Genomic DNA, 27,087 nt, shown 5'->3' with positions numbered 1-27,087 from the left:
TTTACCAGTTTAACTCATATTCATCTATCCCAAGCAGTGACCCCGGGAACGCGCTCCCCCACTTGTCAAAGGCGCACCTGTTCCAAAATAGACGGCACCCACCCTGCACCCATCCACCCGCACCCTCCCCCTTCTCTCTCTCCTGCTCTGCCCCCGGCATCTCCCCTCTGTCTCTCCCTGCCGAAGACCGTAGCGCAGTTTTCCAGCTCTCTCCTCACTAAAAGTCCGCACCGACTCCGGGACAGCTGATTGCAGGGAATATAATCCAAAAGGAATAAAGGCAGCAGAGGGAGAGGGTGGAGGAGGAGGAGTAGCAGTCCATTCGACATAAACCGTGACCGTTATCCAGGGAAGTGGGGTCTCCCCAAAACCTGAGGTGAGACTGTGTTTCTTAATATGTGTGTCGGTGTCTGTGCTGCAGTGGGGCGAGAGGTGCGTCAGCTTCTTTACTGCGCAGCTGGAGAGGAACGAGCGCGTCCTTACATTTGGAAACCCCGAAAACACAGCCGGGACGTTGTGACTATGCACTTTTCTGCCTCTGGCAACTGATCTTAAGTCGTGCATGCTGTGGCAGCTGCGGGATACTTTAAGGAGTACTTTGTACATGACTACCCCCACCACCTCCTCCTCCTCCTGCGCCCCTGCCAGTCTCTGTTCCCGTGTTTTATGCGTTTTTCTGCAGACTGTGCGCAGTGGCAGATCAGATTTACAGTCAGCTCATTAGTGATAAAACGACACAGGGTGCGGGACCTTCTTTCTGGAACCATTTGGGATCGCCGGGGAGGAGCGGCCGGCCCGGGTAGGACAGTGCAGTTTGTCATGTCTATATTAGGAAAGTGCCAGTGTCATTCTTTCGCTGTCTGGATTCTCCAGGGCCGTGCCATGCGCGACAGAGCAGACCCATCTCATTAACCTGAGGCGGAATTAATAGCAAGAGGTTTTTCACAGATGCTAAAATCTACTCTTTGCCTCAGTTTTAGTTTGGCTTATATTACATGACAAGACATTGACAGTAGAGCACAGAAATCAGTGTACTTAGAAAAAGAAGCATTAGACCAGGAGAACGTCATTATGTGATCATTAACAGTCTTTTCTTTCTTTTTCTTTTCTTTTTTTTTTTTTTTGACATCCTATTGTAAAAACTATATAATATGTATAATGAGGTGTTAAATGCCCCACTGTTGGCTTTGCTGAAGTGGTCTCTGGGATGTGACTCTTTCACAGAGGTTCCAGGAGCTTCTTTCCCCTCATAAGTCAACTTTGGGGCAGATTGTGATATATCCTACTGTGAAAGTCAGACAGCATCATTGACAAAGGTTTTATCTGAATAGTGAAAAGTCTAATGCTTAGAGTTTAATGTAATCCTGCTAACACACAGAGTCACTGCATTAGTCAGATCTCTTAGGGGCCCCATACAGACCTACTTTTAGACTAGGGCTTTCAGTTTTAGCCTTATGTAAGCCAGTGGAGTCTGCAAGTATGTTAGGTCTGTTTGAATCGGCATATTCTCACAGGAGTTGTGTGACTGAAGTGCTGGGCTGTGACACTGTATCTGTCAAGTTCTCTCCCCCTCCTACCTTTTATCTGTTCTCTGTGTCTTAGTGTTTGTCTTTGATGTTTGGCTGCCACATAGTGTTTGGTGGGACAATCACCTATTAATATCTGCAGTAATGGCAAGGACTGTTACAGAATATCCCCCGGTGTTTCGGAGGATTACAGTCCGGTTGGCCTTTTGCCTGCGACAGCCACAGGATAGCAACAAACAGCCTAAGATCAAATTACAGAATTCATCATCATTTACAGGAGAAAAAGTCACAGTGTTTGAAGCAATTAAAATGTTTATTAAGAAACAAGCAACACTGATGTTAGTATTAATCATTGTAGAGCATGATTAGACTATAATGAATCGGTGTCACTTAAAAAGCATGCAAACTCAGTATAACTAATATAAATAATAAATAAGTCATGAACTTTGTGTGCTGTGGCAAAATAAGTGAGCTCTTCTTATTTATTTACTTAATAGACTTTTTTTTTTAATTAGAAGCTCAGAAATTGTAATGTTGAAAATAATAGTAACAACATACAGCAACAGCAACAGCACAGTTTTTGTACAAACCACTGTGAGAACTGTCCACACACAGAAATCCATCCATGTTCTTAACTGCGTATCTAGTTCAGAAGTACACCCTGGACAGGTCACCAGGCAAATACCAATGCTAACACAGAGACAATCATTCACACCTATGACACATTTAGAACCATTAATTACCCTAACACTTATGTCTTTGGACTGTGGGAGAAAGCCAGAGTACCCGGAGAGAAGCCATGAAAGCACAGAGAGAACATGAAAACTCCACGCCAAAAGTTCAAACTCAGAAACTTCTCACTGTGAGGCGGCAGTCAGAAAATCAAGTTGTCATTTTTAAATGAAACAGTGCAGAAAATGTACTGTCAGTAAATGGAAATACGATATTATTAAGTCTGTTAAGTTTGCAGTTTAATGTGAAAGAACCTCAAGCTTACTGCCTAACAGTAATTATGAAAAAGTGAGTGTAATACAAAAAAACTGCTTACACAGCCTACTGTGTCATAGACTGTACAAGCAGGTTCTACCAGTCCAGGTCGCCAGTCCATCGCAGGACATGTCAAAGAACAAACTTTCAATCTCGCCATTCTGCACCTGCTTCATGTTGTAAAAAATAACGCTTTATATAACTTTTGACTATCCTGTATTTATGTTTGATCTGCAAATACTTTCAACGAATAAAATAAATACCAAAAAGAGGTTAGTTAGTCATTTTCAACTTTCAAAACAGCAAAAACTGCCTAAACATATTACAGTAGTAATTAAGCATTAAATAAGCAGTTATATAAATACTTAAACCCACAGATTAAAAGCACAGACTGAGGCATGTGCTTCACTGTAATTAACAGATTTCTCTGTTGTCTCCGTTTATGACACATCATTCCAAATGAAATCCCCTGAAATCATTCATGTACAGCAGACACATTAAACTCCTCAGATAGCTCTACTTTTTCATCCTCTCCTTCCTTTATCTTTATCTAAACTTTCATCGCCGCTCTCTGCGGTCTCTAATTCTTCTTCATTTCTTTCCTGTCTGCCCTCTCCTTTCCTCAGCCATGAGTCGCAGCATCGTGCGGCAGAGCAAGTTTCGTCACGTCTTCGGCCAGGCGGTAAAGGCTGAGCAGGGTTACGATGACATTCGTGTGTCCAAGGTGACATGGGACAGCTCCTTCTGCGCCATCAATCCAAAGTTCTTGGCAGTCATCGTTGAATCCAGTGGAGGAGGAGCGTTTCTGGTCCTGCCCCTTTCTAAGGTCAGTAAAGGTCAGAGGGTTGGAGGGATTCAAATGTAACACTCAAATATCTGACATGTTTTTAGCTTTTTTGTGCTTGAATCAATTCTCAGTCGACCAGCGTTCCAATAAATCACAATAAAAATTAATAGCACCTCATTTGCTTCTCCGTGTGATGTAGAGTGTAAATGAAAGTGTGACTGTAATAAGCTCTGTTCTGGGAAAAAGGATTTCTAGGAACATTGACAGCATGGCTCTACATGTCTCATGCTGATCTGCAGGAGTATCTAAATGACTGACATTAAATCATGTACAGATATTCATGATCTACATTAGATGAACTCTGGCTGATCAACTGGCTCTTTCTTTCTATTTATATCGAGCTATTTATGGTCGTTGAGCTGCTGAGTGGTGTTTGTGTGCGTGTTGCAAGCAGATATACTTTTATTACGTGTTTGTCTGTGTTTTAAAAGAGAAACAGCAGACTATTATTGCTCTATAAGAGGAAGAAAAGAAAAAGAAGTGCATATCTGGTGCTTTTCTGGATGTTGGTGTACGTGAATTGGCATTGTTAAGTGAAAGCACTGCTTAAATGAGTGTGGACACTGTTTTTGATGTGTGTAATTTTGCCTAAAGTTTAAATACACAACTTTTACAGCAGGAAATCCAGCCATCCAATAAATAGTATCCTTAAAGAAGAACACTCAGAATTAGATCTTAAAAACAGCAGAAACGGCAAACTACAAACAGCTTATACACTTTGTTTTTGTTTCTCAGTGTTGCTGAAGCACAGTGATCAGAGGTGGACTTTCATTCATGAGTGTTAGTCTCAGTAAAAGACTGTCTGGTAGTATTTAGCTTTCGCTAGGAGCTGAAGTGTTGCTTGTATACGGCAAGGTTTTTGGCAAATTCCTTTGTCCTGTGGTCCAGTAATTATTTTGAAATACACAGAAGAGTCAGTGTTTGATCCTTTGAGACATGCAATTCATAAGAAATCAGCTGCTTTTCTTAGACATGATGCTAACAGTGCAAGCTGACACCAGAAATGTAGTTAACTTGTGTGAATATTTTACTGGGAGGGTAAAAGTGACCCAGTGATCCTGATATTGGTTAGTGAAATGTGTTTAATTCATTTTCAGGGCTAAGTTGGATAAATATATTTGGATTTGGGTTTTATTTCAGCGTGATGTAACATCCACCTTTGATTTACATCTAACGTGGTGAGAGTTCATGCTCGAGCTCAGCGCACTTCACACTGTTGTAATAAGACTGCAGAAATTAAACTGAACTACACAGCCAATCACTGCCCAGAGTTACAAGAACAAGTTAACATTATCCAGTCTAGAAATTTGGGGGGGAAATTGGACTTCGTGTTTTAAGCTTACACAAAGGTTAGTATTTCAGCTCGACTACAAAAGGTTAAGCGACCGGTTTTTACATTTCCGAGATTTAAGAAGAAAACATAAACAGTATGTGGGTGTAATAAGGTCATACCCGGTGGGATTCTTCAGCATCTCAGAGGTGCTAATTAATGAAAAAGAGCAGCAGGACACAAAGCAATGCAGAGGTTTTTTTGAGGCACTAAGGGAATGGACATGATTATTTACTGGAGTCACGGTGAACAGACGCGCTATTAATACACACCAATGTGCTCTCCATCCTCCTCTTCCCCCCACTGAGTCCCCAACAGGCCACATTAAAAACTCCCCTTTCAACGCCTCGTCACTCGGCTATAAATACACCACTCTTGGAGTGTGACTGAGTGTGTGTCAGGACGGAGTTATATCTAAGAGCTGATACACATGTTCACATGAAAGGAACCATGGGAACAGGGAACATGGGAACATTGGGTTGTCTTCAAACATCTGCTTTTGAGACAAGTTTCAAAAGGTTCTTCCTGCCACATCTGGTTCACTTAAGATCAGAAATACACCTTTGAGAAAAATATTTGATGGTATTAAATATGTTTTCTCAAACGGTTGCCCATTTCCAATCTATATTAGCTTAAAAGGAGCTCTCCAAATATATCCAACTAAATCTCAGTCATGTACAGTCATCTGAAGAATAAAGTACACCCTATTTCAATTCTATGAGTTTATGTATCAGGAAATAGACCTGAACAAAAATCTCTTGGCCCATCACAGCTCTTGATCTCACATATAACATCTACTTATTCTTGAAAACTAAGAGTCTTCCACTGAGGAAGATGGTAAAAATCTGGAGAGCAGCTATTAAAACGGACCTCATGGTTATACCCACTATGTCTGAGATCAAGAATTAACTTTTAAGCTAATTATTCCAGGACTGTTTCACATTGAGGGAAAATAGTTGTTTTAATTTTTTAACCTAGCTGTGCTGATGTCTGACTGGGCTTAAGGCTGTTATTTTGACCTTTTTTAAAGAAATGAATGAATATTGATTATTAATGGTGACCCGTTATACAAACACAGTCCTAACTCAGTCCTCTGTGTTGCAGACAGGTCGTGTGGATAAGAACTACCCGCTGGTGATTGGTCACTCTGGACCCGTCCTGGATATCGATTGGTGCCCTCATGACGACAATATCCTGGCCAGTTGTTCGGAGGACTGCACTGCAATGGTAATGTGTGTGTGTGTGTGTGTGTGTGTGTGTGTGTGTGTGTGTGTGTGTGTGGGTGGGAGAGACAAGTTGCAGATGCATGTGGAGGAGTTTGTTATTCAGTGACTCAGATAGCAGTCATAGAGGTCTTCACAGCTTGAGTTTGTCACGTCTTCCTGCTTCTTAAATGAACAACAAGTTAAGAGAACCAGTCTACGCGTCAGTGCGTCTACCTGTCTGCATCTCCACCCACCTGCTCTGCGTCATCTCTATCTCTCCATCAGGCCACGCATGATATTTTGTAAGGCTGATCAAAGCATTCTGCCTGTGACCGGCTTCATTGCTGTAATGCATCTACAAACCTATGGCATCCACAATACGACAGCTTCCTCATGACCTGTTTCCCTGCTTGTTGTCAAGTATTTTCCTATCAGTATCCTATCATATCGGGCAAAACTCTCGTCAAACATGCAGGAAATAAGGAGACGTGAGCAAGAAATATGGAAAATAGTTAAAGTATCGGTATCTGCGATCATGTCCTGCTCCATCTGGTGCTGATCACCTCACATCAGCAGGAATGGGATTTTAATGTGTTAAAATCACGTCACCTTACTGATTATGTGGCTTACCTTTTCCATATTGTTTAGCAGCTGGGGCTTTGTAAACACACTTTGCATTCTCATCTTACATTATTGTTGTTGCTGAGTTTAGGATGGCAGACAGAAACCAGAAGAGTTTTAGAGGTGTTTGTGATACACTGCAGATGTCTCATGACTGAGTTCAGTCAGCAGGGGTCACTGTGAGGTCTTTATATTTCTGTGCCATGATACTTGCCTGTTATGAAAGCACTTGATGTGAAACTAAACAAGGTTATACATCCTTTAAACCCATTATAGCAGCTGTTTTTTTTTTTAACATTTTATAATCCATGACATTTTGTGTGTCCCAGCTAATTTTACTATTCAGCATTCCTGCGCTGTTTCAAATTTCTTCTAAGACTGTGTTAAAATAAATAATGCATATTTGTGGTCCTTGTTCTGGAGTTAATTTAGATATAAACAGGCTTCAGCTCTTCAGATAAGACTAGTTAATGTCTGGATAATTCCCTGGACCACAGTGTTTCCTGGCCGAGCTGCGGTCAGACAAAGTGTTAAACTGTTATTTCTGGGACAAAATCCACACTAGTAAAAGGCAGTAATTACTTACAGTATGTGAAGAGCTGTAAGCTGCTCTAAAAGCACGAGATGAGAACCGGGTTAAGTGTTCACAGTGTGATGAGCTGCTCCACTGACGCAAAAATGACACTCCAAAGATCATTTCTGGGTGATCTTGATTTGGACAGCAGATAGGAAATATTTCTGGCCTTGATATGGAAATCTGTTTGAGCTCACAAAAATTCCCTCAGGGCAACATCATCTGATGTCTTCTTTTATCCAATCCGCAATCAAACAAATATATTCAGGTTTAAGATACATAAATTGTGTTTGCATGCGTTCCCTCCGGGTACTCCGGCTTCCTCCCACCATCCAAAGACATTCAGTTTGTGGGGATAGGTTAACTGATTAATCCAAATTGCCCATAGGTGTGAATGCTTGCCTGTCTCTGTGTGTTAGCCTTGTGACAGACTGGCAACCTGTCCATGGTGTACCCCGCCTCTCGCCCTATGACAGCTGGGATAGACTCCAGCACCCCATGTTAACACACACCGATTGCTCCAAACTTCTGCTTTTTAGAGGCGTTCACACTTGCTGATCACCGAGTGCATTTGATAAGCACTGCCTGGATGCTACTTACCCTCCTAATTCCTATGGCTGAAGTAGTTTGAGGTAGAATAAAACATATAAACTATATATTTAGATAATACATTAGTTATACATGTGCCCTTTGCACCTTTTTCTGGATTGTATAATGACAACATGTCTCAGCATGTGTGCACCAGCACAGTTGTCACGGAGACCAAAAGTCACCCACTTGTTCATAGTGACATTGCAGGAATCTTTGCGCGATCGAGTGATTGAATCGTGGCTTCTCTTGTGGCAGCAGCTGCTCCGATGCTGTTTGTGAGCTCTGTTTGTGTCCGGCACTCAGACAGACGTGTGCAGCTGCTGTGAGCTGTGATGTCATTCCGTCAAGTTCACAGAGACTCGTCATTGTGTCATCTCGCAGGCTCATTTGAGTCGTGAGTATGGGTCTGTGTTTGTGCGCGACTTCTTGAACATATGTGCCTTAAACAGCTGTGTGTTGTAACTGTAAAGACCCAGTTCCAACAAACTGAATATGTACTGAGAATAATGTATTGTGTGTTCTAATGTCCATTGACACGAGCAGCTGCTTTTAAATAAAGCAGATGAATTGAGAATTGAAGTTTTTGTGACTCAGTAGCCCAATAGTGAGAGTTTTAGCCACGTTTGGGCTTGATAAAATAATGCTTTATGTATTGATTATGGATATGTTTATGGTTTAAACAGCCACTACCTCAGTATTGTATTTAGATCAGCTCAGCAAGTGAGAGATCTTTGGCACTGGAACCTTTCTGAATGTTTCGTCCCGCTACTTTTGATCAGTTATGTTTGAGCAGGCTTTGGTTGAGTGCAACTAAATAGCCCATGTGAACAGACACGGGCCAACGCAATATCTACCAACAGATAAAGTCTGGCAGCAGTTCAGCTTTTTATAGATAATCTGAATTATCTTCTAACGAATAGCAGCAGGTAAAGCACAAACAGTTTCATTAAGGGAAACCCTTTCCGATTATCTGCACAGTCGTCAGTGTACTGGAGCTGCACACAGGTGTAAGCTTTAATAGATGGCTGTGAGGCAACATAAATATAACTCTGTAATAACAGTCAGTAGAGTTATGGTTCAATTAAAATGAGTGAGCTCCACAATAAATCTGTGGCAGTGAATTTAATACCAAAAATTCTGTCACGTGTAAGTGAAAAGAAGAGAAACAAAGCAGAAAGGCTCCGATATTACACGTAATGCCAGATGTTGTTGATTCTCTATTGCAGGACAACTTTCTTTATTTTATTTTATTTTATTTTAGTTTATTAGTGTTGTGATGCAGACATCTTCCTCCTGAGATGCAGACAGAAATGTATTTTATTCTGCTGATGTCAAATTTTGAATGACTTCTAATAATATTTTTGGACAACTCACGTCATTGCTGTGTCTGTGTCGTCTCCAGGTGTGGCAAATTCCAGATCACGCTTTGACCCGCCCCCTGTCAGACCCGGTGGTGGTCTTGGAGGGACACTCCAAACGAGTCGGCATTGTCAGCTGGCACCCCACCGCACGCAACATACTACTCACTGCAGGCAGGACACAGAAACACACAAACCTCCAGTGTCCTCTTATGTTTTCATGACATCCTTCATATCTTTTTTTGGGCCCCCTATGTGACAGTAAATTACAACAAAACCTGAATAGGATGTCTATCTGTGTTTCGACTCCATCACCCTCCAGGCAGTGACAACCTGATAATTATCTGGAACGTGGGGACAGGTGAACCCCTCATCTCCATGGACGACCATCCAGACCTCATCTACAGCGTCAGCTGGAACCGTAACGGCAGCTTGTTTTGCACCACCTGTAAGGATCGACGTCTGCGTGTCTGTGATCCCCGCAAAAGAGAAGTGGTGGCGGTGCGTGAGTAGAAATTACAGATGGCTCGTCTTGGCAAAAAGGCTTTCCCACCGCTTTGGAGGAATTTTGGCTCATTTGTTTTTGCATAATTGTTTTAATTCAACCACATTGGAGGGGCTGAATAGCCTGTTTAAGCTCATGTGAAAGCACAGCAAATTGTTGAGGTCCTGAGGCAGCAAAGCAGCCCCAGACCATCACACTACCACCACCGTGTTTGACTGTTGGTGTTAGTGTTCTTTTCATCAAAGGCTGTGTTAGTTTCATGTGAGACAAATATGCAAAAAACTAAGAAATCATGTAAAAAGTATACTGTTTCACAGTATAAACTAATATAATGCAGAAGCTGTCTCAAAATATATTATTGGTATATATTATTATAAATAATTAGCACAATTATTCTGGTGACTATATTTTTATTTTTCTTATTGTTCAAGAATATATTAGCTCCATATAATTACTTGACTTCAGGAAACAGTGAAACACAAACTTTCATTAAACAGGCACAGAGACAGAAAATAAGGATTAACTTGAAATCTTTAGCTCTTACATTGTTGTAGTTATGTTACTAATGTCTGTTTCTCTGCTGACCAACAGGAACGTCTGGCTCCACATGAGGGCATCAGGCCAATGAGAGCAATCTTCACCAGAGATGGAAACATCTTCACTACAGGATTCACCAGGATGAGTCAGAGAGAGCTCGGCCTCTGGGACCCGGTAACAAATGACTACATTTCACAGAGTGGCTGTAAAAATATACACACTATAATATGAATCTACACAGAAACCTGTCAGTTTTCCTCACAGCTTGTTATTGTCCACAGACAAATTTTGAGGAACCTATTGCACTTTTGGAGTTGGACACAAGTAATGGAGTATTGTTACCTTATTACGATCCAGATGCAAATATGGTCTACCTCTGTGGAAAGGTACAGACATATAACTGTGACTTATTTTTACACTTAATTGTAGATGTATTATCAGCCTTAATGCTAACACAGTCACACTTGTTTTTACACTTGTTCATGTGTGTGTGTTTAGGGGGACAGCAGTGTCCGGTACTTTGAAATCACAGAGGAACCACCGTATGTTCACTACCTCAACACCTTCAGCAGCAAGGAGCCCCAGAGAGGGATGGGCTTCATGCCCAAAAGAGGTGTTGATGTCAGCAAATGTGAGATTGCCAGGTAAGATGCTGATCTTGCAGTGATTTCAACTTGAGTGCAACTTAACCGTGTAAGAAGGTGAATGAGCCAGCTGTGGTTCAGCTGGAGGTTGACTGGGTTGTATCCTTGGGCAAGATACTAGCCTAAAGTTACCCCTAATGCATCCACTGGAGTGTCAGTGTCATCATGAGGTCAACACACTTAGGTATATAAAACCAAAAACTAAATTCTTTTAGGAATTATATTTAAAAATGCCTTAAGTGCTCAGGTAGACTAGAAAATAACTGTATAAGTACCAGACCACTATAAAGTTTGCTATAAAAGTTTCAGCTTCTCCAGCGTCCCTACAGTTGCTGTTGTCTCTGCAAACTGCTTTGCAACCCACCTCCATCTCAGCTTCTCCTTTTTGGGCCTTTTTACTTTGTCTTTAGTATTTTGGTAATGCCTGCGCTCGTGTGCTCGCAGATTGAAATAGTAATCTTTGGTCCTGTCTGAAATCTAGTTTTTGAAAATCAATATCACAAGATGTCAAAGAATAAATAGTCACACGACTATATTTGGGCATATCTGCAGCAGCGATTCACAGCCCTTTTCATGTTTTAGTGATTCCACTGATTTAATGGATGTGTTGCCATTTTAGCCTTCAGATAAATGAAACAAATATGCAGTAGTTATTACATCAGTTATTATTGCAGACAATTTGGTCCATTAATTTTCTACTTAGCACAAGTGTTCATATTGGAAATTTCCATTTTGTTCACCTTAAAAGCTTCACCACTGAATGCTTTGTATTCTCTAAACACTGCTAAATGCTCATGAACCATAAACTCTCTGACATGGACATTTCTAAATATCAGAAATGATAGTTTATGTCTTTGCAGAAAGCTGCAAAAGTAGTCCTTTTTCCATATAGTTCTCATATACATCTCCATATGTGATAAACAATTATGTGACTTACTGATTGCAGGTGAGATTGATTATTCAGTTCTTATAGACAGACATTTAAAAATACGTACAACGACAACTGTGATAACTTGTGGCCGTGTCCTCTTTTCTCATCTTATCAGGTTGTATAAGCTGCTTGACAAGAAATGTGAGCCCATCACAATGACAGTGCCCAGAAAAGTAAGCCTGACTCACCCTTCCATTATGGTCTTCATGCTCTGCTGTGTTTGACTTTGACAATGGTGCAAGATGAAGATATCAGTCTTATACTTTATCGAAACAGAAATCCTGGACTTGTCACACCACACTTCTATCTGGCTCCTTAAAACTCAAACACGAATCAACCTTTGTCGCTGCAGTTTCATTTGAATACAGTTCAGCTGAATGGAAAACCATTAATGTTTACATCCTGCCACGAGCACCTTGTGAGGCTTCCTTCTGCACAGTGATTGGTTCTTAGCTGTAGTTTAGTGCAACGAAAGGCTTCTTCGACACACTGCTCCCAGTGTTTGTGGATTGTTTCTGATGCTATCCAGTGGAGGACAAATACACATGTTTGATATTAGGGATGAACTTGCAGCTTTACTTTTTACTTCACACAAACGTCTCTGTTGTCCCCTTGATCTTCCCTGTTGCACAGTCGGACCTCTTTCAAGATGATCTGTACCCAGACACAGCAGGACCCGAGCCCGCCATGGAACCCGAGGAGTGGCTTGATGGCCGAGATGAAGATCCCATCCTGGTGTCCATGAGGCAGGGCTACGTGCCGCCGAAGAGCAGAGAGCTCAAAGTGGTGAAGAAGAACGTCCTGGACTCCAGACCCACCACCCGACGCAGCATGTCCACTTTGGACACCAACAGCCTGCCGGTAAGCCCACTTCCTGCACCTCCTGCACATGAACTATTTTCAACATTAATTTAGCAGTATAAGATGACTCCTCTCTACTAATCTGCATTCACATTATAGGCTCCCAAAGCCTGGATGTATTTTTATACATCTTATGTATAACCATGTACAGCACAGTTGAATGATTTCTTAGTCCTGTAATCTGACTGTTGGTAAAAAAAAAAAAAAAGAAAGAAAGAAAGAAAAGAAAACAACAACAATAACAAAAAGTGACTCTGTTTTAACCCTTTTCTGTTTTCTTTTCTCTTGTAATTCCATCTGCCCACAACCTTTTTTGTTCAAAGCTTTCACCTGTTTTCATTGATTTCCTCTAGTCCTAGTCATCTTCCTTAACCTATTCTTCAAACATTTTCCTTAATTTCACCTTCTTATCACAGTCTTTTTTCCTTTCTGTTTCCCTTTTATCCTTCTGCACACTTGTCTCCCCTCTTCTCCTTTCCAGCCTCAGCTGCTTGAGAGGTTACTGGAAGAGATTCAGAATCTGAAGGCCACAGTGTTGTCTCAGGAGAAGAGAATCTGTGACCTGGAGAATAAGCTTTCCCAGTACACCAATGGCAGTGCCTGATGTGCATGTAAACATCGTCTGAAGAACTGGTCTGAATATTATTGACGAGGATTCACTCTTGTGAATGCTTATGAATGTGTACACGTGACCATTCGACAGATTTGAGGAAATTGCATCTGTACCCCTTTCGATGGTTGATTCTATAAAATCTTTATCCCGGTTTTACCTTTCATTCTACTGCAGGATATTTTTTGGGATAGTCACAATTTTACAGCGAAAAGGACGGAGGTGATGTTTGTGTGAAGGCACTGTAAGTTTGAGAGTGTAAGTTGGGTTAAAGGGATAAAAAAAAAAGGTTTCTATTAGAGAAAAAAGAAAATGTAGAAAACAGGTTTAAAAAAATGCAAGCGCAAGACTTTTATAATTTGCTTCTATAAAAAATACAGGCCCGCTTCAAACCTGCCCACACATCCTCCCACTGCATGTGGAGTCACGGGTCTCGAAGTTAAGAAGAAACATTAACAGAGACATTTCCCCTCAAATCAGGATCTGGATTGATTAATACAGTCTTCACATAGAGTGAATTAAGATCATTCCTCAGCTGGCTTAAGCTGCCTGTTCTGATTCAGCTGCAGAAATTAAAACAACCTTTCTTAAGGTCAGGAAAAAAGTTAAAAACATGAAAAGCACAAATAAACATTACTTTAGAAGATCCTTTTTTGAAGCTTGAATTCACGTTCATTCTTTTATTTGTGTTTGCTGTGCTACGCACATGCTAAGACCATCACATGCCGTATTACAGAGCTAGTTCATGTCAAACGACAGAACTCATAGTATTTATGGGGATTTGTTTCCTGTTTCCTACACAAAACACGTGCTGACCTGTGATCGTTGTGCACTCATGTCGAGGGCCTCGTGACCTCACCAAAACTAAATCAGTTTAGAAAGTTAATGCAGGAGACCCTCGAAGCGGCGTGAGAGTGTGCACGGGCTGGCTTGGAATCGGGATGCTGCAGTGGACATGCTCGCACCATCACTAAACACTCACAAAAAGCCACACAAACAAACAAGGACACATTTCAGCATTTCAACCCCCTGTGTCGCAGATGACCAGTTTATTTAAATAATGCTCAGAAAAATTTTCAATATGTAAATAGTGATAAAAGGAAACAGGAGAAGAAAATGTAGCAAAATGTGAAAAGAGAAACGTTTTGTTGTGTAAAGGTTATACATTAGACACATTATGACAACAATAAAAAGTGGTTTTTTTTTTTACTGCTTGACTTGTTCATTTCTTGTTGCCCCATTTCCACCATTAACATTTTTTTTAAATTTCCATCCAAAGAGCTTCCAAAACACCTGTTTTTACCTTTTTTAAAACTCTCACAAACTGTGAAAATGTGGAAACTGAGCAGTACAAATTAGAGCATGATAAATTAAGAAGAGCATTAGCTTCATAACAGATAGACAGAATTAAATACGTCAAGTTTCAATCAAAAATCAGTTCCCATATTAGCTGAGAAATCAGTGGTTTAAGATATGAAGCTGTATGTATGATCAAAATCCCCCCAAAAAGACATAACATGGATGAATAATGTTTTTATGCGTAATTATGGAAATATATACAGTACTGTAAAAGTCTTGAGCTACTGACTCATTTCATAATATTTTGCTATGAAAACGAACTATGTGTCAACATAACACAGCCTGAACTGGTAAAATGGTAAATGGCATGTATTTGTATAGCACTTTACTAGACCCTAAGGACTCTCTTAGGCAGGCTTTCTGCTAATTCCTTTAAGTAGTCTTCAGGAACAGTTCTGCAGACTTCTGGAAAGACATTCAATGCTCTTCTTTGGATGTTGGCTGCCTTTTGTTCCGTTTTCTGCGAACAGGATCCCAAAATGCTTCAATAATGTTCAGGTCTGGTCTCCGGGGAGGCCAATTCATGATTGCTGTCTTTTTCTGTTGTGTTATTCTTTCCATCTCAGTTAATTCTCGTAGCTCAACTTGCTGGTGCACAACTTGACAAACTGTGATATCTCTGGCATTTTTTTTTGTAGATTTGGCTAAAAAAGTGAGATCAAATTCTGTGTTTTTGCAAAAGGTTGTGTTGTAATAAAGGGTTTTAAATTCTTTGATAGGATGTCTGCTTTGAGCTAGCTGCCTTTCTTATGTTTCATTGACTCATAGGTCAGTGTAAACTGACCAGAAAGAACATTATTATGAAAATGATCAGGTACATGGACTGGACTGAAAAAGAGTGAAAAGGCACCCAATGTCCGAAGAAAAACTTCAGAACGTCTGGAGAAGTATTGATCAGGACTACTTGATACAAGTGAAATAGAAGAAAGTAAGCAGATTTTAAAGAAATTAGAGGTGGCATAATGGTTGTGCACAGTGCTGTAATATATTTCAAGGCATCAGTTTTTGTAAGTGCCTCCATACCACAGTAGCCAATATACTAGTAGTAGTTAAATGTCAAAAATAGAACTGATATAACTTATACATATATATTGACATACATAAATTATAGCTGTACCACACTGACATGGAGTCACTGGATGCCCATTTTTGTCAGAATGTGGAGTCCCACAATCACAATGCTGAGACAAAATAAGGGCGACCAAGTGAGCTTTGTGGCTTCAGAGACAGGAGATATTGTACCTTGCCTTCCGCTGTAGGAGCAGGTGGCTACATTACCCACGCGATCCACAACCTCTATCTCCATGTCAGGTGAACAGCAGGATGCGCTGTAGTACACCAGTGTTATGTTCTCATTGCTTGAATCCAGGGTGGTGTTTATGGTCCCGTTTCCTTGCTTGAGGGTGACAAGATCAACGCCCGTCCCATCAGCTCCATCAGTCACCCGGCTAGAGACCTCCCACATCCTCATGCTGCAGTTAACAGAGCAGTTGGTCTGCAGGCTGAGCTGCTCACACACTGGTGCCTTGAAATCGGTCACCTAAAAGGGGAAGGAAAATGCATGAAGTCAGCAAAAAGCCTGAATCTAAAGGAACTGCAACTTCCTCAATATTTGCTCTATAGAAATGTGTTTCTTTGTTACTTATGATTGGCTTAAAGTGATTTTAGTTGGTGCACAGCAGGTTAGCTAAGCATAAAAAAACCTTCAGGCCTGTAGTTTAACAAACAGAGATGATAAAATTTATTACAATTGACTTTTTTTTTCCAACAATTCTTTTTATTAATGATTTTTCATGAAATACCCAAAAAGGGGTAATGGAAAAGAAAATTATCCCTCCTTCATGGAGGGAAGCAATGATTTCCATTATACCAAAAGAAGGAAAAGATAAATTAGAATGTAGCAACTATCGCCCAGTCAGTGTATTGAATATTGACTACAAGTTGTTTACATCTATTATCTCTAAGAGACTAGAAATGATATTACCTAGGTTAATACATAATGACCAAACGGGTTTTATTAAACATAGACAGGCCAGGGACAACATCAGAAAGGTTTTGCACATATTGCGGCAAGTTGACAAACAAAAATTAGAGACCTTAGTGTTAAGCTTAGATGCCGAGAAGGCATTTGACTCAGTGAGATGGTCCTTTTTATACAAAGTGCTTGAGAAGTTTAATTTTGATACATCTATAATTGATATTATCTCAGAGTTATACAACAAACCAACAGCTAAAATCAAAATCAATGGGGACCTCACCGAATAATTTATATTGGAACGAGGGACACGACAGGGTTGCTGCATTTCACCGCTGCTTTTTGCTTTGTTTATAGAACCACTAAGTCAGTGGATTAGGCAGAATCAGCATATAACAGGAGTACGAATGCCAGGAGGGGAACAGAAATTAGCATTATTTGCTGACGACTTACTTTTAACATTAACCTGTCCCTCACAGGCACTCCCCCATCTCATGGAAGCACTATCACAGTATGGTTCTTTATCGGGATATAAGGTCAATATAAATAAAACGCAGGTATTAACTTTAAACTATGAACCACCAGTTGAAATTAAGAATCGTTATAAATGGAAATGGGATGCAGATAGCATTATGTATTTAGGGGTGGTAATACATCGTGACTTCACCAAAATGTTCAATGTCAACTATGCCCCTCTAAATGAATCTATAAAATCAGATATACAAAGATGGAACGCTATTCCATTTCTGGACCTACACTCCAGGATTGAATCAATCAGATTAAATATTCTTCCCCGACTGCTGTATTTGTTTCAGTCTCTACCGATTGCCATACCACAAAAACAGTTTGCGGCATGGGATAGAACATTGTCAAAATACATCTGGAATGGGAAAAAAGCTAGAGTTAAATATAAAACGCTCCAATTAAAGAAAGAAAAGGGAGGTCGTGGGCTTCCCTGTCTACGAGAATATTATTGTGCAGCTCAGTTAAGACCGCTGATTTGTCTCTGTTGTCCAAACTACACCGCCGGATGGAAAGATGTTGAAGGAACAATAGTAAAAGAAATACCAGTTTCAGCTTTAATATCGGACATAAACTTGCAGAATAAAATACATATGGCAGATAAACCTATACTACAAATAATGATATCTGCTTGGAAAGAAGTAATAAAAATTGGTGGTTTGGAAAATGCCTCTAAGGTTTTAAGATGGTGTGCATATGATTCGGATTTTACTGCAAATCAATATGATAATAGATTCAAAAACTGGATTTCAAAAGGAATAACTAATTATTATTCATTTGTCTATAAGGGTGCATTTCAAAGCTTTGAATCTTTAAGGAGTAAACATGACTTGGGATCAGATGATTTTTTTAGATATCTACAGATCAGAAATTATTTTAATCAAAACTTAAAAGTGAACCTAAACGAATTACAATTTGTAGAAACATTCTTATTACTAATCAAATCTGAAGTGCAAAGTAAAATTATTTCTAAATTATATAACAGCATCCAGCGGTGTAAAAACGACAGCACTCTGTATATTAAAGCGAAGTGGGAATAGGAGGGTAATTTGACAATTACAGAGAAGTGTTGGGCTCACGCATGCAAGATACAGTGGGCTACCACTGGGTCTAATGTTTGGCGTGAATTTTGCTGGAAAAGCATTATGAGATTTTTCATTACCCCTGCTCAACAAAGATATCGAGGAATTGGTGATAAATGTTGGAGATGTGGGGGAGACGGAGCGAACCATTTCCACATCTTTTGGGACTGTAAAGTTATTCGCCAGTATTGGTCTCTAATCCATGATCATTTACAAAATGTTTTTTCATTTGTTTTTCCTTCAACTTTTGAGACCATATTTTTGTGCAATGCACCAGTGGATAAACTGAATTCCAATGACAGAAGACTCCTGTATATCCTTCTGGCCGCAAGTAAAAAGCCTCTTACGAGAAGATGGCTTAAGCCTGAACCACCAATGATAGAAGACTGGATACATTCTGTACAAGAGATCTATACGATGGAAAAAATGTCATTTTCTCTTAAACTTCAGAGAGATACCTTCTACGGAATATGGTCTAAATGGACAGACTATGTTAAGCATATGAGGTGTGATTTTGTATATGATGTTACAACCCTGAGTAGTACGTAAACCTTCCTGCCCTGCTGCCTCCTAACCCTAGTTTTTTTTTCTCTCTTCTTCTTTTCTTTTCTCTTCTTTTTTTGTCTTCTTTATTTTTCAATTATAAGTTAAAATGTGACAGCAAAGAAAGTGTAAAAAGGTAAACTACTGTTATGTTCAACAGCTGTCCCAATAAAAGAGATAATAATAAAAAAAAGAAATACCCAAAAAGCTTAAAACAAAAAGTTTACAGTTATAGTATTACCGTGTTAAGAACAGAGAAGCGCAACACAATGTAGTTACTGTCTGTGCCCCCAGGAGCCTCGGCCTCAATGGCCAGGGTGACATCAGTTCCAGATGTGGTATTCAGAGGTGCTGAGAGGGTCACTGTGCCATTATTAGTGATTCCAGGCTCCAGGAACATACTGGTTGGAAATGTAGAGTCGAACCCTCTGCTGTTGGTGGATCGAATTGTGAAGTTTCCACCTGTTCCACTCGTCATCAGAGTGAAGGGCACAGAAAATAGCGTTCCGGGTACTATGATGGTCTCTGGATTAGCCTTTACAAAGAGAGAGTACATTTATAGAGATACTTATTTGAGCTGCTGCATGTTTTTCCATGTTTGATTTGATGCTTTTGTGTCACAAAACAAGTCGTGGATTGCAGCTCACATTTATCGTCAGATTTGATGATCTGAAGTTGGTTGGTGACTGTCTCTGGAAGAGTATTAAAGCCTTGGAGGTGAAACTATCAGCTTGTCCCTTCACCTGCACCTCAAAGTCCTCTGATGGAAACTTGTCAACCAGAACCAAGATGCTTGCATTGCTCTGCGGCACCAAGACTCCTTTAATCACCTCTGACCCAGATGATCCAACCAGAGTGACTTCTGTCACCGTGGCAGTGTCACTCCCCGTTAAAGACATCAACAGGCTACCATTGCCACCTTTCAAGAAAAAGTCAATTCATTACGTCTAATGTTTTAATGGTATGTTACATCTGCAGATCACCAAGTCTTAACAGTTGCCTTTACCAGCACTGGGACGTGTCGCCAGGGTATCAAATCCTCCAAAAGGGCCCTGTGACACCACCACTAAGTCAAAGAAGAAGTCGATAGGACTCTGACCTAAAAATGATGAGGGGGTAAAAAAAAACAAAACGAAAAAAGTCAAATATATGGAGGGCCTGGAGACTAATGGCAATGGAAATAATGCATTTCATGAACTGATAATTCTGAATACGACAAATACTTACAAATAACATAATATCTAAATAAATTCTAACTATTATATGATTAAAATAAAATTAAAGACTTTTTTTTTAAATTCTAAATGATATATAAATCGGGCAGCACGGTGGCACGGTGGTTAGCACTGTTGCCGCACAGCAAGAAGGTCCTGAGTTCAATTCCACCATCAGGCTGGGGTCTTTCTGTGTGGAGTTTGCATGTTCTCCCCGTGTTTGCGTGGGTTCTCTCCGGGTACTCCGGCTTCCTCCCACCGTCCAAAGACATGCAACTTGTGGGGATAGGTTAATTGGATAATCCAAATTGCCACTAGGTGTGAATGTGCGAGTGAATGTGAGAGCGAATGGTTGTCTGTCCCTGTGTGTTGGCCCTGCGACAGACTGGCGACCTGTCCAGGGTGTACCCCGCCTCTCGCCCCATGACAGCTGGGATAGGCTCCAGCGCCCCTGGAAAGGATAAGCGGAAGCGAATGGATGGATGGATATATAAATCCATAAAAAAGAGGTTCAAATAGGATGGATTTATGGAAAAACTAAACACTAACAATAATAAAGAGTTTGAATTAAAACTTCAAAAAACCTTTTTAATAATTTAAAAATGAAATCTAAAGCATAGTGAATAGATTCAAGAACCAGGAATTAAGAATACAGAATTTTGTTTTTATTCAGACTTTTAAAAATATAGTTCCTTTTCCTCTTTCTATTTCCACTTCCTGTTGGTGTTTGAATATGTTGAATCATTAGCATTTCCATTTAGCCTTTAAGACAACGAAAATAAATCCTCACAGACTACTTACGTTTTTCTAGGCTGCCCAAAGACCTGTACTGCCAAGGAAACTTTTTAAATAAGTATGAGATCTTTCATGAGGCTATTTTGCCTTCATATTCACTCTCTCAACATTTCTGGCAAAGAATTTTAAGGAACACAGCAGTGAAATGGATCCTCACAGAGTATCCACTGGTGGAGAGACGCATCTTCTGCTCTTCGCCCGATAATGTGTTAAAGCTAACATGCTAACATCGCTAACGCTAGCAGCCCTTCATGCTCCACTAATCTAGTAGCAACATACAAAATTTACAGGAATTTGGACTCTAAGCCATGAGATTATTTTAGTTTTGGAAAGACTTTTAAGCTTGTAAGCTTAAAGTTTAGCTTGTAAAATAATCTAATATTTTTTCTGAATTACTTATTTTTATACATCAACTGGTAAAACAATATTAATTTAGCATAGAATAAACTAATTACAGCAGAACACGAACATGCTAAATTTAAAGCTTGATAGTGTAGTTAGATTAGTATCTTAAGTTAGCTTATATAACAGCCGGGCAGCACGATGGTACTGTGGCCACCTCATAGCAGACGGTTCTAGGTTTGAACCACTGGTAAAGGAGTCTTCATCCATATACATGGATGGAAATTAGCACCAGGCGAATGTCTGTGCTTGAATGTAGCAGTTTTCATAGTGTAAAAGTGTAATCTTTTGACCTATACAACACATGGACCACTGGAATTTCATTGTCATTGCCAGTACTTTGTTTTATGTGAAATCAAAAAGCCCTTAAAGAACTTTTTAAATAATAGAATTGGCTTAGTTCTAGTGAATCAATAGCAAAACCATTTCTGGTTTTCTGTTGTTCAAATATACATACAATAGATTCTCTGCATTGCTCTACTCTGGCTGATAAAATCTAAGTATTTTAGATTTTTTTCCTTTCATTCATTAACAAAATATGAGATACATGAAGATGCCATGTTACTGACATGCTAACTGTAATAATGCAGGTATGTCTAACCTGTATTGTTACTGTGAGCATTCCCTGCACATGTGCTGGCATCATAGCAAGTGTGCTAGAAATGTTCACCATCTCCTAGGATATAGCATTATTAGTCAAATAACAAAATTAATTCATGTTTTTACACAAAACACAGCTACAGGATGTGAACACTAATAACAGTGCAATTATAGTTTGGAAACAAAGGGAGAAATGTTCACTTTTAACAACGTTTCCACTCAGGTGAGAGGTAACTGAACTGAACTTGGCTCAGACAGGACAGGACATGCCAATCATATTTTAAGAGATCCTTTTAGGGGTTGTCATAGCTCACCCGGTTGAGCCAGTTACTTATGATACAGAAGATGATGCAAGTGTTTGGTTTTAGACCCATCTAAAACTGCTTGCATGTTATCCCCCTACCTTTCTGCTTTCCTATCTACAACGCCAGACATCAAATAGATGCAAACTCTATTCGTTTTTATTAAAAACTTTGTTGTAATGGTAATTTAGTACATCCATTCTGACAGCTTATTAGTTCATTCAAACCTATACCTCAAGGCCCCAGGGATAAGAAACAAAAGTATCGACTGACAGTCTCACCTATGACCTTCAGAGTGTAGGGGTTACTTGACACCATTCTCATTTCCCATTTTCCAGTTTGTTTTTTTAGCTGCAGGGACCAGAAGTTTCCCACAGACTGGGATGTAATGATCAGTGACCCCATTGTGTCACTGCTATCCTGAGATTCACCTGTTAGAACACAGATAGAAAACAGACTATTTTTAGGAATTTATTATTAAATGATAATTTTTTTAACATCAAAAATTAGGGTTACTGCATTTAGTAGTTTTAAACATCTTTATCAATATTTATGTAACAAAACAGCATTTATCACCATGATAAATGCTGTTTTGTTCAAAAATGAGGCAAAATCTGAATTTGACTACTGTGTAAACAGAATGTAGGGGACAGTATAGACTGCCACTGCTTTGTTGGGCAGGCTCAGAAATGACGTCATGACCGACGAATAGTAAAAACTCTTTTTTATTTCAGTCAACAACAACAACAACAAGTTGACTGAAATAAAAAATTTCAATTCAATTTTTCCACAGTCCTTCAGAATAGCATACCTGTGGGGCTAATGAGAGTAAAAGTGATGGATTCCCCAGTAATGTAAACTGTAGGATTTGTTACCGAGTCATCAATCATAAAAGTGAAGCTTTCAGCCTTTCCTGGGTTCCTGGCTGCTTGAAGAAGGGTCACCTGGAACATTACAGTAAGCACTTACATTAAAGAGCTGAAATCTTTGAAATGACAAATCCAGCCAGTAGTGAGATGTTTGTGAAATTACCAGAGAGGCGTTGGAGGACTCCTTTATGATGGCTGTGGCCTGAGGAAGTTGACTCTTTGTGATTTCGATAGCTTGGCCTCCTGAAGCCTGAGCCAGATCTCTGTACAGCTGAGCGTCAGCTTCTGCTATCCTATTGGATGGAGCACGCCGCTTCCGACTGTTGACTGATGATGTGTCAGTTATCATAAAATTGACCTGAGAAGAAAAAAAGGTGCATGAAAACAAGCTTAACCAAATCATAAAGCCTTTACAAACAATTAGACTGAGTTAAAAAAAAAAAAGAAGGTAAAATACGACCATTACACTACTTTATTTATACATCTGCTTGTAGCAAAACATGCCCATCCCTGTTTCAATGACGTTTAAAAATGTAATCATCATTAAGATAAGTGTGTTATATTCTTAAACTACTACATACCACCGACTGGGTCCTCTCTATGAGTGCGATCACTGTGCTCTTCAGGTTTTTGTCTTTAGCGGCTGCGTCCGTGAAGAGGAAGATCTCAGAATTTGATGGAGCAGCGCTTAAAGCCAGCTGTGTGAGGAAAACCGCTTTGAATAATAGTTTTAGGTAAAACAACAAACATGCATCGAGCTTTTAAAATTACAGAACATATATCACTTCACCTGAAGCCCTGAGAGACTCATCTCCGGTGGATCTCCTCCACCGGTGGCTACAAGAGAATCAATCGCATTCTGGAAAACTGCTGAGTTTGTTGTCTTTGTCAGTGGTCCGAAGCCTGTTTGATGACATGAGTCAAAGTCAATATATATACTACTATTGTCCATTGTCACCTTATGAATTGGACAGAACAGTAACATTTCAGAACATTCAGAAAAGAAATTCGTAGCATCTCAGAGATCCTACCTGGATCATTAAATGGTACAAGAATGTACAGCGAGGGCTCATTGGCTGTTCCCACATCACGGTTGATTATAGTGGAAGTGACATTTTTCACTGTTGCAATGTCATCTTTCATGCTGCTTGTGGTGTCGATGACAAAACAAAGAGCCTTACTGGATCCTTTAAAGAGACCCATCATCCTGGGGGAAGGAGATGGAGAGAGATAAATGATAAAATGAACTTCTGCACCACAATGAACTGAAACACACAGAGCGTTTGTACCGCAAGAATGGTCTGTCACCAGCAGCCCCCCGAATGTCCTCTAGAAGCTCACTTGTTGCAGCTATTGCAATGTTTGCAGCTTGAGTGTGGAGATACCCATGGCTGGAACTCTCTTTGTCTTTGTTGATCCCACCTATAGGCTCGATCTTACTTGTCTGATCAACTGCCCCTCCATGACTGCATTTTCCTGTTCAGCAAATATTGCGAGAGAGGAATGATGAATACTTAAACACAGCTCTTTTTCCTTTTAACTTGTGTATTTAAGGGCTTGTTTCACTGAAGCTGACTTCCTCTTTTGTCTTGGTAAGCTTTTGGCCTGTCTGCTTAGTATATGATTTTTGTTCTTCCCCAGTCTCATTTCTTTAATAAGTCTCAGCTGTTTCCACTCCCCCTGAACACCCTAATTTATTATTGCTGTCTCAGCTTCTTCTTTGCCAGAGTGTCTGTTCACCTATCCCTTGTGGCTACCACCACCAGTGTTAATTACCCAGTTTAGGTTCTGTAAGTTGGAGTTCTTAATTTTATTTTCTGTTTTTTGTTTGTATTCTGGTCTCAGTAAAATGGTGTGTTTTCTCTGTAACTCCTCCTCCCTGTGAATCTGCTTTTGGATCCTCACATTTAACACATGATAATTAAAAAAAAGGGTTGTTATGCAATGTGCGACTTGGTTCATGAACTGGAATTACTTTTACACCATTGCTTTGGTGTCTCTGCAGCAGTTAGAAAAAGGTTTTCAGTTGATTTATCTGATGGATCCTTTGAGGACATACAGTAAGCTGTGTGTCAGTTGGATGTGCAGTACTCTGACTCAGTGTGATAAACTCTAAAGCAACAACTGAAGGCCAGGATGAATAATATTCCTTTTGTCCATAAGAGGAGGGGGTGGAAAATCTCAGAGTGAACGGCTGCTGTTTATTTCAAATCATCCTCAAGAAACTGTGATTGTGTTTTACTGACACTGTGATTTTGGATGAGACAGGTTTTAAAGGCACTTTTTTTGTTTCATATTTTAACTTAAGTAACGTGTACTAATGAAATACTATTTAAAGGATACTTTTTTATGTTATTTCACAAGGATGTTGGTTTATCTCTCATGTGCAAGAACCAATAACTAAAGTCTGTTTTTTCCATTCAAAAACTCACACAATCTGAAGAGCAGAGTGATGGCTGCTGTCGGTGATATTTTATTGGATCATAATGGTGCAATCGTATTTGCCCATTTAAATACAGCTATTTTTAAATACTGCTTTGACTCTTTATAAACTGAGTATAGTTTACAGTATGCTGACATCATTTAAATGAGTTTTTTCATTCACTCATGATAAACCGTCCTGTCCTGTAAGTATGAATAATTTGAACTGGTCAGTACGTCAGGTGGACGAGAATTTAGCGAAACTGCAAGAAGTGTCACATTTGTCTTTTCAAAGTGCCAGTGAAAGGACAAATGTGGCTTTGACCTTGAGGACATTGTGCATGCAATTAATGACCAATACTGGAGGAGGAGGAGCAATTTTTGTGAATTGTGGACGAATGATGAGACATGCATCGCCACAGCATGAGCTCACTGATCGTTTAGCCAGATGAGCTGATAAAACTTCAAAGTAATTGTAACTGTCAAGACAAATGTGGGTTAAAAAGCCATTAAAAAGTGCTGTAACTGCAATTTCAAATGCAGTGAAGTGGGATTAGAAGAATAAGTAATAGTAGAGTTAAAATAGATTTTAGTATGTAGGTTTTAGGTAAATCTCAGGAAAATCAGTGACATGTGAAGCCTCTTCTGAGTGTGGGAAAACAATGATGGTTTTGTAGAAGAGCGAAGCCCTTACCCTTTGGTTTCAATGCAAATACAGGCGTGAGACTAAAGTATCCAGATGTCAGGATCTTCTCCGCTATGATATCCTCCAAAATGTTGTTGCTGCAGTTGTTGCCGTCACAGCTGCGGCAGGTCGCCCTGCTCCTAGCTGGGAACATGTAAATCAGCATTTAAATTATGGCCTTGTTTTTTTAAATCTTTCTACTCTGAGATTGAATGATAGTTTTATCTGTATAATCTGTATGTCAGTACGGGCATCTCATCATACTATCTCTTTACCTGCTATGTTCCCAATGCTGGCGCCAGATTTGATTAGATTGGAGTTGGGGCTTTTTTCTCCCAGTTCTACCCAGTTGCTGTGACTGTAGAAATCCTCCAAGCGATGAAAAAAAAATAGGGTTATTATTTTACTCTGTTTTTGTTTGGTTTTTTGTTGTTGTTTTTAAACAGCAGTAAGTAATGATAAATACCTGCAAAGGATGCAGAATTTCTCCCAGGTTCTGCCTCGCTGCCTCATAATTCTCCAGCTTGTTGCTTGCTTTGACCGCCTGTATTCCCTCTATGATGATTTTCTTTCCTTGAACAAACATCTCATCATCAAAGTGGAAGCTGGCATTCAAGGCATAGCGGATGTCCACACGCACATTCCTGTATATGATGTGCAGAATGGACCGAACGAAAGTTTTAGATGACTGAGGTGCACCACAGGCCGTAGCAACACCCTGTATGGTGAAAGGCTGTGCCTAAACACACAAAGGAAATCATGTTGACATTACTGTTTTAAAAATCCTTGTTTCTGTTCATTTAACTTCAATGATTTGAGTTCTTACAGGGAAAATGAAGTCTGTCCCTTCAGCCTTAGCAAATGCTCGGCACACCTGCACAGTCACATTAAACAGGGCCTGCAGAGTGATGTCCAGGTGAGTCAGAGAACTGCCTGGCAGAATGTCAAAACCCAGAGCTCCAGTGCAAAGAAGCGAGAGCAACAATGCAGACGGCCACACAGACTTCATTGCTCCACCTGTCACACAACATGAAGTGGCAACATAAACATGTAATTACAGGCGTATGATGCATACAGGTTAAAAGTAAATATTTTTGGATATGCTGATTTTTAGGAATCACAACTGTCACCATCAATCTCATCAACCTAAGCATTTATTAGAATAAATGCTGAATTGTACATCTCAAACTG

At 39.9% G+C, this 27,087-nt stretch overlaps 2 protein-coding genes across 4 annotated transcripts; one reads left to right on the top strand and one right to left on the bottom strand.

The window, feature by feature from the left end:
* Nucleotides 1-172: 172 nt before the first annotated feature.
* On the top strand, nt 173-14,341 carry coro6 (coronin 6). Of its 3 annotated transcripts, none has more exons than XM_086308968.1 (11): nt 173-376; nt 3,140-3,339; nt 5,795-5,917; nt 9,084-9,213; nt 9,362-9,540; nt 10,136-10,255; nt 10,363-10,467; nt 10,580-10,725; nt 11,772-11,829; nt 12,290-12,517; nt 12,841-14,341. In XM_086308968.1, exons 2-11 carry the CDS (start codon nt 3,142-3,144, stop codon nt 12,868-12,870), a joined length of 1,317 nt encoding a protein of 438 aa, XP_086165094.1. In that variant the 5' UTR covers nt 173-376; nt 3,140-3,141; the 3' UTR covers nt 12,871-14,341. The 3 variants fall into 3 exon arrangements, with proteins under 3 accessions (XP_086165094.1, XP_086165093.1, XP_086165095.1); XM_086308967.1 differs by having other exon boundaries at nt 174-376; nt 12,999-14,341; XM_086308969.1 differs by lacking the exon at nt 173-376 and adding an exon at nt 421-799 and having other exon boundaries at nt 12,999-14,341.
* On the bottom strand, nt 13,803-26,905 carry LOC147320771 (von Willebrand factor A domain-containing protein 7-like). Its single transcript, XM_086308964.1, has 15 exons — nt 26,723-26,905; nt 26,363-26,635; nt 26,172-26,265; nt 25,906-26,040; nt 24,080-24,266; nt 23,822-23,997; nt 23,581-23,693; nt 23,372-23,488; nt 22,954-23,148; nt 22,733-22,865; nt 22,203-22,352; nt 19,615-19,707; nt 19,256-19,527; nt 18,850-19,143; nt 13,803-16,026 (listed from the first exon to the last, which is right to left on the bottom strand). Exons 1-15 carry the CDS (start codon nt 26,903-26,905, stop codon nt 15,619-15,621), a joined length of 2,823 nt encoding a protein of 940 aa, XP_086165090.1. The 3' UTR covers nt 13,803-15,618.
* Between the last annotated feature and the right edge of the window lie 182 nt (nt 26,906-27,087).

The sequence above is a fragment of the Aulonocara sp. 'chitande type north' Nkhata Bay genome, linkage group LG10 (assembly GCF_057382095.1).
Source record: "Aulonocara sp. 'chitande type north' Nkhata Bay isolate Kocher_YH1m ecotype deep benthic linkage group LG10, A_spYH_male_GT1.1, whole genome shotgun sequence".
NCBI lineage: Eukaryota > Metazoa > Chordata > Actinopteri > Cichliformes > Cichlidae > Aulonocara > Aulonocara sp. 'chitande type north' Nkhata Bay.
Note: the sequence above shows the minus strand (reverse complement) of the source record. Positions and strands in the feature narration are given on the sequence as shown.